The sequence below is a fragment of the Protopterus annectens genome, chromosome 2.part0 (assembly GCF_019279795.1).
Source record: "Protopterus annectens isolate FY-2018-M chromosome 2.part0, PAN1.0, whole genome shotgun sequence".
Lineage (NCBI taxonomy): Eukaryota > Metazoa > Chordata > Ceratodontiformes > Protopteridae > Protopterus > Protopterus annectens.
The window spans coordinates 1160652721-1160667465 of NC_056728.1; the positions used below are offsets into that span (position 1 = coordinate 1160652721).

The 14745-nt window shown below is 40.1% G+C and overlaps 2 protein-coding genes across 6 annotated transcripts in view; both read right to left on the reverse strand.

Moving 5' to 3' along the window:
* Positions 1 to 14745, reverse strand: part of PKD2 (polycystin 2, transient receptor potential cation channel) — a 922997-nt gene that overhangs the window by 615634 nt on the left and 292618 nt on the right. The window lies entirely within an intron of this gene.
* The window catches only part of LOC122793391 (alcohol dehydrogenase class-3-like), a 67772-nt gene continuing 58274 nt past the window's right edge, over positions 5248 to 14745 (reverse strand). For all 4 annotated transcript variants that reach the window (XM_044061364.1, XM_044061363.1, XM_044061366.1 and 1 more), the window contains 2 exons: positions 7816 to 7954; positions 5248 to 5439 (listed from right to left, as the gene is read on the reverse strand). In XM_044061364.1, the coding sequence (XP_043917299.1) occupies positions 5415 to 5439; positions 7816 to 7954 (164 nt within the window). In that variant the 3' untranslated portion in view covers positions 5248 to 5414. The remainder of the gene's footprint in view (positions 5440 to 7815; positions 7955 to 14745) is intronic.

Genomic DNA, 14745 nt, shown 5'->3' on the forward strand with positions numbered 1-14745 from the left:
ACCTACACCAATAGATTACTGCATTTTGACAGATGTCATCCTGAACACCAGCATAGGACCATAGTCATGGAACAGATGGCCAGGCCGTACCAAGTTGATCAGTTAAGAAATTAAGAAAAAAGTTCACTGGCATGTTCAAGGATAGGGGATACCCTATTAAGATTTTACTGTCAACTAAGTAACCAAGAACTGTGCAACCAGGTTCCTACCCATCCTAAGAGGGGGTCACAGTAATATTAACACATTATGAAGGCTCCAAAAATGTTATTTTACCATTTAATCAAGATAACTCACATTTAAAGGGGAGCATGAAGAAAATTTGGGGAGCCTTAGATGACCTGAAAAACAAATTAGGGTCAGAGCCCAAGATTGTTTCAGTAGAGGCAAAAATAAAGAAATTTGAGGGACACTGACACTAAAGGACAATTGTCTCCAGGATGCATAAATGTGGCTTCTGTTCAAGCTATAGTTTAGATTAATGATGGACCTCATGTCCCAATTGACTCTTATGGTAGGAACTTGTGTCCAGGGTGCTGCAATTGTAACTAAAAATGTCTATATTGGCACCTGTATTCCCTGCCTTGCATTCTATATTAAGACCAGCAGGAAATTGCACGACAGGGACATTAGAAATGCTAATTGTACCAGCACCCTTTACACACTGTACACAGTATACAAATTTCAAAATGTTCCAAGTGTATTGATATGCATTTTGGCCAGTACAAGAGGGGGTGACGTTGACCTTTATCTGCAGATCAAGTAAAATGAATGGCAATAAGACTCACTGCCAGGATGTAACCTGGATTTAGTGATTCAATTTACATCTCTAGTACCTTGGGGGGACATGTTAAATATAGGTTCTTACAAGCCTGAGTGAATGCAATCAGTTTAAGTAAAGAGATTAATGTTCATCATATACACATTTTTATTTAGTATTTTATTCTGTTATTGCAGCAATTCCAGCAATACTGATGTCAGACTAGTACATTATTCATGAATGCATGATGTTCCAGGAAATTGTCAGTCTATTTTCTATTAATGGGACTGCTGTGATTTTATTTGACTGATGCCTGGATTGTAAAAGGTGAAAGCACCAAGTCTCTGGTGATTTTATCTTAGTGACAGCTTCTTGTGCAAGAACATGTTGGTTTACTTTCACAGGCCCACATCTCCCATTGGCTGTATTGGTTATTCTGAATTCATTCCTGAACATATATTCAGACAATGCAGCATATCTGCATCAAAGATGACAGGCTGAAGTCTCCCCCCCTCCCCACACCAGTTTCTCACTTCAGATTAATTGCACTCCAAGAGCTTCACTTCATTAAGTTGCTATTTAATGCATTTGATACACATACTGATGTCAACTGAACTCTTGGGACACAAGTTCTGGCCATTTCCAAGTAGCACATTGTGGGACAGTCACAGAATTTCATTCTGCATCAAAATTTCATGCAAATTTTGAAACAAAATACCTGCATGAGAAACACTTGCCCATTTTGTATGGTGTGGTTAACAATTTGCAAAATTTTGCAACCTTTTGAGACCAGTTCAGTTGCTAGTGCCCATGTGTGCTGGAAATTCTTGCAAAACAGTCCATGCTTTGGCAAGCACACAAGCTTTTTCCAGTGGCAGTCATACCTTAAAATAGGAAACATTACCTTTGTAACACCAGTTACAATAAACTGACAAGGGGGTAGATTAGTAATCATGGAGAAAGTGGATTATGGAGGCAGAATTTTGAATTTACTATACCAGTGCAACATTTAGTGTCTAGGAATGAGGTAAACATTTCATACCAGAAGATTTATATGGCCCTATATGATTTAATGCAGGAAGCCATTGACAATAGCTATGAGTTTCTAGTAAACTGACCCCAGGATATCCAATGCATTTGGAATACCTAAAGTCCATAAAGATGGAATTAATCCAGAGGTTAAATGTTTCTGCCACCATCCAAGACTTAGCAGTATATATTGACTGCAAGTTGAAACCATTTTATGACTTGGACAAATTGGGATTTTTAGGCTGAATAGGGTTCCTTAGATAATGCTTTGTCACTATGGATGTGATAAATTATTCTAAACCAATTCCATGTGGAATCAGAGAAGAGTTAATAAGGTGATACAAGAGTGCAAGTCTGACTAGCATTGATTGTATTTTATTGGAGAATTAGTTTTAAAATACAACCATGTATATTTTGAAAATATTTCAGCAAAAGGCAGGTGTAGTCATAGGTGACTCGTGCACCTTTTCAAAAATGGTACTTTATGAATGGGAGAGAAGTTTAATTCTCCACACAGGTACTGTAATTTATGCATTAGGGTTCTGATTATGCATGCATCATTGATTAGTTGAACTAACTTTCTTCCACAACTGAATTTCAATTCACTTATTGTATTAGAGAATTTTAAAGTTAGATGTACAGATTTACAAGAATGAATTAAAAAATGCATCAAAAATTTACCAAAGACATATTGCAACCCTCCCTTCATTTTTAGTAGGGAGCACCCTTTAGTAGAGAAAAAGGGTAGTGAAGGGCCAGTCGGTAAGAGCAGCCTGTGTTAGATTTGTTTTGGATGAATGAACATTTAAGGATGTTTATCCAGAAAGGTTGCCCTGAAATTTATGGATATTAAGATAACTTTGGGAAGGGGAAGTAGATATACCCCCATTCTCAGTGACTTGAAACAATTGTACTGATGTCAGGGTCTGTCTAATGAATGTTTTTGTAGCACTGTTTAGAAAGAATTCTGTGAAGACTATTTTAAAAAAGTTTAGCAAGCTATCAGGGAGATCAAAAAAATTTCCCAAGTTCATATACAGGTAAAGGTGTTTAAAAGACATGTAAAAATGTAATGTAGTTCTCTGCTCAGTCGTAAAAACTGGTACATTTAAATGTGGTTGCTGTAAACAGTGCACTTATACCAGTAATGCTGAATTTGGAAAGCCATGGTAAAGAGTAGAGTCCCAGTCATTCTGATTGTTAAGTATACAGATTTTTATCCTTTATTGCAAATCTTGTTTCCTACAATTTGCAGTATAGAAACTAAAGAATGTGAATGAAGGATCTCCAGCTCTGATCCAAAGCATGTCTATTTTACCTGCTCTGATTAGACCTGCTCTCTTTAGGCCCCTTTCTGGGGAGTAATAACTACTTTCAGGCACAGTTTGGGGCAGAGCAGCATAGCCAAATGTTAGAGAACCTTACTCTGGACAGCCATGAGGCACCACTGAGGTTAACTACTCCTGCAGCCTGAACTTCCAAGTGGACAGCCACCATATACAGACAGTTTTGATTTAGTTTGGCTAAAACTAAAACTTTTGCTCTTAGGGCATCTTTACACCCAATGAATTAAGTTGGCCACAAGGGCTGATCTGGTTAAGACTTCTCCCCCTGTCAGAGAAAGTTGGAAGTTATGTTCTTCCTTCTATTTAAGGAGGGCTTTACTCAGTTGGACACTGCTTTAGCTTAAGCTACCAAGCTGTACAGAGACAAATGCTACTGTCCATATGAACAACATTTCAGGTTAATTTGTATTGGTAAAGTTCATGAAGGGCCAAGTCTGCCAGATGCAGCATGCATCAATTTACTAGGCCTCATGGCCAAGATCTAGTTTTGTATCACAGAACTCTACAGCAACTCAGCCATAGGAAAAAGAGCAACTTTGTACCAAAATCCCTCCCCCACAGGACCCTAAGCAGGAGCATAAGGAGGCCTTTGCCATATCGGACAGTTTTCATTCATTGGTTTATCTTAAGCCAAATCTGATTACCACCCAATCTTACATTCCCATGGAAGTTTAGCCCTTGTATTTTGCATACAAGTAACCCAGATGTGGGCAGAAGTAGGGTTGGGACATTTACCAGTTGCCCCTATCCATGAGGGGCATAGAAATTCATGGATGAATTTCCAGTTTCCCCCATTCATTTCTCTAAATTACATTTAGAGTAAGAAATGCTTACATGGAGTATAAAGGCTGTTCCATACAACAGGAATGAACATGCACCAGAAGAGTTACAGCAGTGGTGACTGATGGCATAAAAATCTGACTAGCAAAGGACAAGGAAGTGTGGAAGGCAAAATTGGTTAAAAGCTGGTATTTGCCAAGCATTGCTTATAATCCACTAGTTGCATTTAAGGCAGGTGAAGCACTGAAAGCCAGGTACTATTCTAGAAGGCTTGACCAAAGCTTTTGGAATTGCATGTTTTACCAGGACAATTCAGGATATGAAATCCTGAAATGCTAGTCTATTCAGTTTGAGAGCACTACAGGACAGTCAGTCTCCAAACCAAAAAAGTTTTAAACCACAAAAGGTTAGTACTTTGCCAAGTTTTAGCAATTAGAAAAAAAGCCAATATTGAGCACTAACATTTGTGGCTTAATGATGGTCAGGGCATAGTCCAATTATGCATAGTCTCCAAGCCAGTACAACTAACAATGCCAGAACATTCAGTTATGCCTACAGCCTTGGAAGACTTCCAGGTATAGTCTTAGAATATTGACTTTCAAGTTTCCTTAGACACATTTAACCCACAAGTATTCCATCTAGAATGTTTCCCTTGTGTTAGCTTTTAACACTTTCAAAATTACTTTTGGCCAACATTACTGTAAATACTCATTTCACCAAGAAAGGTGAAAGATGCCAGTTAGGATCATGAGGATAAAGGTATTACTATCAATTTTACACAGACTTACTGCTAATAGAAGCAAGGAAATAGCTTTACAGGCAAAAGCCAGACTAATTGCATCTTACTTTTAAGCCAGAAAATAAGCTGGTCAGAAAAAAGCCCATGTCCAAACAAACTCAGTTGATTTGAAAAAAAATCTGTTTAAGCTTGCAGTTTAAAGTCTGGTGCCCAAGCCATACTTTCTTGGTATTTACCCAACACCCCCCCTCCCAAATTGCATTGATCACTTTAATCACCTTAAGGTGGCATTAAATTAAAGATGCAGGAAACTTCCTGTCCAAAGCTCAAGCTTTACAATTTGGAGTCCAATAGCAATTTCAGTAGCCAGTCCACAGCAGCCAACCAGGGTTTATTATATGGAGAATAAAGAACCTTTATCAGGAGTTAATTTCTCAACTGATTCCACATCATGTGGGGAAGGAAAGAGCTCCACTCTTTAGTACTACAGATTGGCAGGACTTGCATTGCCAAGTCACTGCAGTGTCAGGTTTACCCTATTAGTTTGTGCACATGGTTGTACTAGTCAATGTCATGCAACACATTAAACAAGTCACTTAGGTTTTCCATATTTATTAACAATTACATATGCTGAACCACATACATTGGCCAATGGAACTAGAGTTGTAGATTACAGAATTAGTTTTCAGCTGGTCATATGAATCAGCTGAGCAGCTAAAGTGCTCTGGTCTTGTGCAGAAAGCTTGTACTCCATTCACAGGTCTTAATACACCAGGACAGTTCGGAGACTAAAGGAAAGAAAGGACAAGGTTAGAGTTAGATAATTTGAGTTATTCAAATATACAGCCATTTCTCATTTCATGTTCAGCCTGTGCAGTAAAGAATGGGCGACCATGTACAGAACATGAAGTTACATTTTCTGAATTTCAGATACAGAATTCATGTCCTAGTCTAAACAGATTACTTTATTGCAAAATTTTGTAGTTAAAAGGATTGATAGAGATGTTCCTGCTAGGACTTTATTGAATCACTGCTTGTGACATAGGTAAATTTACATTTACGTAAAAGTAATCACATTATAACATTGTATTACAACACAAATTCACTTCCTAGCATTTTTCATTACAAGCCATACTGACACTCCCAGTTGCCAACATACAAAATCTTTCAATGGCTCATTTAAGTCCTGCCACCTTTCCAAGAGCATTCCTCCCTTGTATGTAGTTCCCACAATTCCCATTTTCTATGTAGTTTGCTCCTACCCTTTTCTGAAAATTCCAGTTTTATCTCTTACCATGTTTAGTATACTTTTAGATTTTGATTTCCAATTTCTAGTAATTGCAATTATTTTGGCAGCCCCCATTAGACAAAGGCCTTACCATGCCTAGGTAATTCTGTATCATAGCTCAGAAGAATCAGACCAATCTGCCCACCCTGCATCTTAGATTCCCTGCTGGATGCACTGTTGAAGTCCAATTCACCACACTCCCAGAAAGTGTTCAATTACCCTTTTCTTTCTAGTCACACCAACATTTGCTCTCTGCCTGAGGAAAAATTCTGAGTCTACTTGGGGTATAGAAATCTATGCCAACCTTTCTAGGCAAAGCCTAAAATCTAAATTTCATTGCATATTTGGGAGACAGCCTCCCATTTTCTGTTAATTGCTAGATTATACTAGAAACTTTGTGCTTCTCATTTAGGACCCCCCTACTTTTCCTTCCCCATCAGGGCTTGGTAGAGTATAGGCAACCTCTAACCTGAAGTCTAAAATTCTTGGCATCCTCCCATTCCATCATTTTTCCCTTATTTGCTCCCAATAGCTTGCCTCCTTTGCCATTTCTCTCCAATAAATTTCAGCTGCAGTCACCAATAGTCTACATCCAAAGGCTTCTCCATATTGGCAATCTACCATTTCCACCCACATTAAGTGAGCAATTCACATCAGTTCAAACTAGATAGGGCATCAGAAATGGTGGTGGCACAACTGTTTTCAGCCCACTTACAAACCATAATCCTCTCCCCCAGGATGAAATTTACAGGTCATTCACTCCACAAGGGCGATTACCAGGTAGTACTTCAGAAAGCATTCTATCCAAAGGTCTGAAGAGTGGCATGCCAGCATCCACCATACTAGGACAGTTGTGGCAAGTTACATGACATGTTTGGGGGAAGTGTGTAAAGTGCTACTGGTGCACTGCTTAAGGGATTTTCATAGCTCAGTATACATTTTGTATTTACTTGCAGTGTCTGGAGTAGGCTACTTGCTGACAACCATGCTGAGCAAGAATTTTCTAATTTGTTTGGGTATTTACACCCAAGTGCTGTCCATGTACCTGATAAGCGATTGTAGATGTCACATTGCCCTCTTGCCAACCTGCTAGCACTAGATACCTTTAGTCAGTCTGATCCCATGGAAGCAGATTAAGTAGATATAATTAGAAAATACTACAGATAATACACAATAGCAGCACAATACAAATATTTCAGACTACAGTAAAAGATGCAGCCACTAGCAAGTTCAGTGCAGCAAGGTTATCACAAAACGAGACAAATTAGTCCAGCAGCTTGGAAAGGGGAAATGCTCATGCATATGTAGTATGAGAAAATGCCAGTTTTAGGGGTGCAAAGATTTTTACCATCAGAATAACCAATGTCAGTTTCAGTGATTCAAATAAGTCACACTAAAAGCATCACCGTTTCTGAAGTAGGGTTTGGAAGTTCATTATCAGATTTTTACTGTCAACAATGCAATAGAGTGCAACCAAACATGCAATGCTAGTGTTTAGAGCAAGTGCAGCTAATTTATCTGGCATTCCCACACATGCAGATGTGGGGGACCAGAGTTACATGTAATGGGAAGATGGGCTCATGATTCACAGGACCTATAGTATGGGGAGTAGGACACTGCAGATTGTTTGCTCCCAGTTCTAAATAGGAGACTGTAGCAGCATAAAGCTCAGCTTCAAATGATGCAGAATTGCACAGACTGCTTGAGAATACATAACTTGTGCAATACAATAAAGCATGGCTATACTGCAGAGCTCTAAAAATTTAACCAGTTATCCAAGTGACAAGCCACAAGAGTGCATTTTAAATTAGGAAAGTTCAGTGCAAAAAATTCTGAACTAGCAGTTGTAGACAGTCAAGTTACATTTCATATTTACCTCTTTCCAGTATGCATAAGTTCAAAGGCCTCATTGATTTTTTCAAAAGGCAGTGTGAATGTTATTAAATCCTCAAGTTCAATCTTCTTTGAAATGCAGTCAGACACAATTTTGGGGACATCATCTGCTCCCTTCCAGCCTGTAAAGAAGTATATTTTAAAACCATGTACTGATATGAGGCTTGATTGATTAGAGCTCTACCATTGCATAAAAAAAAAAAAACACACTAGTTTAATGGCAAATACACATTCACCAAAATACAGTCTACCTTGGAGAGATTTTCTGCTGGTGGATACCACTCCACTTCCTCCAGAGATTTAAATGCAACTAGCTAGTAAATTACTCCTAAAAAAGCTTGTGTAAACCTGTTGCAACACTAAATCCAGGCTTCCCAGAATAATGCCCAACCTGCAGAAAGAACCAGTTGTGTTCACTTTAAGAGCTATGCCCTTGAGAGCTGTTGCAAACTAGTCAGTATCAGAGACCCATTACAAGGTGCACTGGTTTGGTACAATATACAGAAAACCCTTAGCCCTTGTTCAGTTAGTGATCAGAGTGCTGAAGAGCTGGCCAGAGCAGGGGAATCAGTGAGTGCATGCATCCTATGGTCAGGGCCACTGGAACCAGATACCTCCTTATAGGTTTTACTGATAAAGAAAAAGAACTAATTGTGCACCTACCCCTTGGGCATTGGTCAAGGGAATAAGGCAACAAGGATTTGCAAATCAAAAACTCCAATGGCTGTCAAGAGTTACCCATGAAGGACAGCTAGGCATCAGTGTCAATTGGTCCAATGTATGTTTAATCACCTTGTCAAGTAGAGGCATTTGAGTGTGAAGGACAAGAAGCTATGTAAAGGTCCTAGAGAAATCTGAAGTATTAATACTGGCCATTCAAAACTAAATCCTGTATGGATGGTAGGGCCTTCTCTTTCATCATTTAATTCTGTATGGTCATGAGAGCCTTGCTTCAAGAGTTCTAGAAAACTTTTGAAGCCAGCTTTGTTAAACCTTCATAATTATTGATGCGGGCATACAGTGATTTACAAGTGTTTAGTGTAGGATTCCTGCTTCAATACAAGAATGATCCAAAGAGTAAGGGGACTAATGAATGGAAGATGAAAGTCCAGGTTTAGACTAGTAGCAGCTCAAGTTTATAGGGAATCTTTCAAAAGGTGCGACATGTTTATGCTGTGTACCACTGCAATCCACTGAATATTGTTGGCAAGTTATTCCACTCATCTTATTTCACACATTTTGCAAGTGTTATCACTGACCATGTATGATGAAGTATTAGTCTAATTCACTAGCTCTAGATCACAAGTTTCATTAAGGTACAAATGTTTTGCATCCTTGCTAGAAGCAATGTTTAGTCAGGATGCTATAGGAACATTAACAAGGTTGTCACAGGAATCACAAGATGCCTAGCTCTACACTCATAGGAAAATGAGTGCCACCCTTTACAAGCATAGATGCACCTAAATTTGTCTCTACCCAGTTGTAGAGACCAGCTTTAGAAGTAAAGCAGTACTGTACCTGTAGTTAAGTAGGAACCTTTCCTTCCAGAGGGAGATAGTATATGGGCATTGTAATCAGATGCTGGAACTGGAGTACAGTGGCAGTAACCTCTGGATCTTTTAACCTCCTGAAAGTGGATCAGAGACTTTCAACTATGGTGGAAACATGATACTTTGTTTACATTTGCTCACAAGAACCCAGGTCTTCTTGCCTGAGGCAGTATTAACATTAGAGGTTAATTGCCAAATACCACTATGCAGAATTCCACTGGAGGTTAGTGCACCAGGTATGTTCATATTCCAGCCCTCCCTTAACCAGATAGTCAGTGGAAAAGTGGAACAGTGTCCAGATTGCAGTCCTGGTCAACCACATCTTTGGAATATGTGCTTGGTTGCCTGCAAGATACATGGAGACCAGGACAGTCCAGCACAGATTCTGATGGTACCCTACTTGTTACCACCAGCAACTTTCCAGTCTGGGATCTGACTGGATCTGTTGGATAGCTATTAAAGTCCAATCAACCTCAGAGCAAGAAATCATGATAAAGCCATGAGTAATGGGGGAGTGTGCATAGGCCCAGAAACATGGGGACTTATTTTAAAGTTGCTCTTGCATATTAAGGTGCTCAAACAGGTTTTGCATTAAGATGCATTTTTCAACAGGTATAAAGTCTGAAACTCATTTTGGGACTTCAATTCTCAATACTTTAAAACAGAAAAGTAAAATGAGGAACAGACCAAAACGAAGCAAAAATCTGGACATTTAGTCCAATAGGACTAGTGTCAAATGCCTTTGCTAGGTAAAGGTAAAATTGACTAACCTATTCAAAAGGTATTGTGCTCAGGAAACTGTCCCTACCCTTCATAAAACCAAGTTGAATGGGCAGTATCTGAGGTTACCCATGATAAAAATTACATCCTACTTTTCATGGGTTTGCCTACAAGGCTGGTGAGGTTGATGGACCCAATACTTTGGTCTGTAGAGGGTCCATTATATAGGAAGTAGATATTTGCCAGACATTGTGAGGGAGATTATCCCCTCCAAAGTACATACTTGGATAAGAATGCTTTAAGCATACCAGGCTGCATTTTCAGCCTTCAACAGGGATGCCAAGAAAAACTAAATGTTCTAGGACAGTGGAAGACTGCATCATTGGTGTTCAGAATGTTATGAACATGTCAAGAAAATTAATGTCCTACCATTAGGTTCACTCTGCAAGTGCTGTTGCATTCTGTGTTGGCATATTTAAGTATGGTCTTAAGGTTAAGGAATGGGAGATATGCAGATTAGGGGCTGGACTGCAGCAGCCCACTCATTTGAGTAGTTTTGAGACCAGCAAGAACTGTTAGCCTGCCTAGATAGTGGTCCCCACTGTCCAATGAACCTATTTCACTAGGGATAAAATGAGTTATAGCAGGGGCTAGGTTAGAGTACCAGCTTCAAAAGCAGCCTCTAGTGGCTAGTTTTACTATGTGCATTGGTACAATATGCAGCATTTCCTATTTATAACTGCACTCAAGTGCTTGGGTTATTGACATTGCATAGCAAAAATGCATTTGATTTGCTATTTAATGCCTCATCCATTATGCTTGAGAGATATGGATGGGTATATATAGCTAGCAATGAAACAATGGTTGAATTTGGTCAGTGTAGGGATCTACAAGTTGGGTCAGTGGGTAACAGACAAATCAGTTCTGCATTTACCCAGCAGCTTCAAAGCATGATTGGTGCTAAAACCCCAGTTTATACTTGGAGGTATTGATGCACTGAAACCTCTCTAAACTGGATATGAAGGCAAAAAGTTGCAGGAGGGCCTGTAGCACATCAAGTACTAGTAAAAATGAAGCCTTATATGGGGCATTCTTATCCAAAAGATGAGGAAGTTACCCCTCAGTAGGGAGAGTTTTTACCTTAAGCACTCTGCAAGCTCAATAGAGTTGAGTTTGTACAGTACAGCCGTGTTGCAGTCCTACTTCATTGTAGTAAAGGCAAAGAAGCATTCTTGAATGCAGTTTCCAACAGGAAAGGAGATTGGCATAGTGGAAATACCAGAAGCCAATTGCAGGATTAGGTTCACCCAAGAAAAAAAGGCAGCTGTGAGCTATAGAAAGCTACCTTGTGGTCAGCCAGCTGTATGCAGCTTCATTTAGTAGGAACCCTGTGAGCCACAAAGGATGCAAAATGCACTATCCAGCAAGTACTGCAGCAGATTACTGCTTAATGTGTTTGCAACAACTGAAACAGTCAGCCAAGATAGTCCTATATGAAGTTTACTCTACAAAGTCAGTTGCTGAATTTTAAAATTTGTCCAAGCTGCTTTTGGCTTAATAGTTCAACTTACTGACAAATTGGGGGGCAAAACCAGACTGGCTTCTTTGGAATATTTTAAGCGCAGTATAAAATGTTGGAATTTTCATTTCTAGAATCAAGGCTTTATAGCCCTGGGGAGGTGATAGCATGCATCATCCTGGATGTAGAGTCATGCTCCAGCATCAGGTAGTGGTGTACTGTGAAGTGCAACTCCAATGTGCTTTGGTTCAGATTAGCAGACTAAATTGAAAGTTTTAAAATCAAAGTACCTTTAAGGTGTCATACAAAGGTTAGACCCTAGTCTAGCTTTGTATTGCTGAACATCAGCTCACTTAAAGATGGCATCAAGCATTCCAAATAAATTCAGGTCCAGGATATTTAATGCTGGCATCTGATAAAGTTGTTGCAAAAGATGAGTGGTAACCAGTTGGTCTTCAGCTAGAGGATTGCATTAGCACTACCAGTGCACAGCCAGAATAGATTAAGACAAGCACTTCAGTCTGCCTCATGTCAGTTGGAATCTTACAGGCTTAAGAAAATCCCCCCACAAAGACAACAAGCAGGACTTGGTCAGAAGCCAAGATGTTCTATACCTTTGAGAAATGCTCATATTTGGGGAGGGTGACAAGCTTCTGCATGATCAGCCTGCACCACATACTACAGATAATGTAGATCTCAATTTCACATCAGTTACAGTGTGCAAGGGACACCATCTTAGATGAGATGCCCAACTAACAGCTCAGGCTAATTCAGCTAGGTTTTACAGGCACACAAAGCCATTCCCTTGTCCTAACCTAGGACAAGGAAAGTAGACAACCCCCAGCTAACTACAGGTTTTAAAGGAGACTGGCATTACAGTACTTGCATATTTATAGCAAGCATTTACCACACATCTCAAATTTCTCCCACTCCTGCAAATTTGGAAGTGCCCCAGAAAGTTACAGCAACACAGGTAGATTAGCACATCCCTTCAATGATTTGATGCACAAGGCTCAAATAGAGCCCACAAAGGGAGCTTGAACTAAAAAGGTTACTGCTAGTCTAAAAGTGATCCAAATATCATCCAGCCCTGGTGACTTACCAAATTCCCAGGAGACTTTACTAAGACTTTCCAGACTCTGGAGTTTGAACCATACTATTCCTTGCAGTCACTACCATATTGGTGAATTAATGTACAAACATACAAACATATCTGGTACTGGTGAGAAGCAAAGGGATCATGAGTTACATGTCCCTGCTGTCACAAATGGTGATCAAATGAAGTTCTAATCTAGAAAGTCCCAATTCCCAGCCCTTGATCTCTTGCACAGCTGTTCAGTGGATATTCAACATTGGGTGGCCCACTCCCAGTTGCACAGCTGTTCAGTGGATATTCAACATTGGGTGGCCCACTCCCAGATCTCCACTGTATCAGCAATTTTACTGAAGGCACTAAACAGGTAGATGTCCACTAGAAACTCTTCTAGGACAGTCCCCTTAAAAGGACTCGTTTAAGAGCCAACCAAGCTATGCCTGAATTTGTAGACACCACTACAAGGAAAGGCAGTTGCATGCCACAACTTGTTTTCACCCATAGTTTTGGAACTGAACAGACATGCCACAACCTACTGAATCTTAACAGGAAAGAAGCTGTAGCTTAGTGTCAGTTTGGGGTAGAGTGAAGATTCATTACCATATTAGCTACCGAAGGCAATACTAAGTTATGGGAATCCTGAAAGCTTAAAGCCCACTCAGTATCCATAGGTCAATGAAACTTAAACAGCAAAAAGCCTGACTTTGGGTAGTTTGAGCTTTTAAAAAGGGAGGACAGCTCTAGCTTCAAGCTAGAGATTTTCCCTACCATCCTGCAGATCCACTTTCAGATAAAGTTGCAAGAAGGAATCTATGCCCTTACCCCCATTCTTGGATCCAGAACTGTAAGCACTACAGGACAAAATCTGTCAAAGACCTTGTGGAATGTTGCATCTAAAAAGATTAGACAATGCTACTTCTACTGTCCTGTCACTAGGCTCAGTGTTCCAATCCAGGTGACTGGACAAAGCTCCACCAGCTAATCCTGAACAGCCTTGTATTTAGCACTCCTTTTATCAAAATTCAGTCCCATCTGCTGCAGCCTTTCCAAATGCTTCCACTGACTTCAACTGCTCAGTGATCCAGCCCAGTTTGTCCACAATTGGGACTAGTACTTTAGATCTCCCCAAAGGCAATTTCCACACAGCCTCCCATTTAGGTTATTTGGCCAGCATCCCTTGAGCCTTTCAGCCTAGCTGTTCATGCCCTACATTTCCCAAACAATGCCCACAGGCTAGAATGGCTTTGTGCACCTGTGACATCCAAAATTGCATTTTAATAGGCTTAGGAAGGGCTGTTTCACATGAATTGGGAGTTTTCCTGGAGGGGTACTCTGAGACAACTATCCCTTCAACACATTATCTCAGACTAGGTTTAGATCACTAGACTGAGCAATTCTAGTGCTTTTTTGCAAATGCTTAGCAGTTTCATCAGGACCGAACCAAGGGCATAGATCACCCCTCAATAGTCTATAGGAGACCCAATACAGGGATAGGGTTTTGAGGCAGGAGGCATAGGACATTTACACCCTGTATTTAGCAAGAAACCTCTGGCTGCCTTCCTGGAGAACATCTTTGGGGATTCAAGGATGCACCCAGTTTTGAAGTCAGAGGACCGCTACTTTGAGGATCTTCAGCTATTCAGCAAGTTGAAGATTCCTTAATTTTTTGGAAATTCACCTGGAATATACTGCTCCTTTTTGCAGTGATTCAGGATACAACTTGGTACCTCAGTGACCAATTCTATTAACTAGTTGAATTCCATGAGTAGGGCTGAGTTTTGAAAGTGCCAAGCATCATTACAGCTTACAGGAGGGCCTCATGTTCCTATTGTGAGAACTTTAGTCAAGACAATGCAAGGAAAATAGTTAGGAAAGCTCCTAGAGTTTGTGAAGTGTCACTAGTGTTTTAAGAATATGGACCTTTTTTTTAAGGCAGAGTATGCAGAACCTGCGACACCCATGCCCTGGCCCAGCAATCAAGGAGCCTCAATCCTCACCACCAACACCAGTGAGGGCAGTCTCATAGGAGGA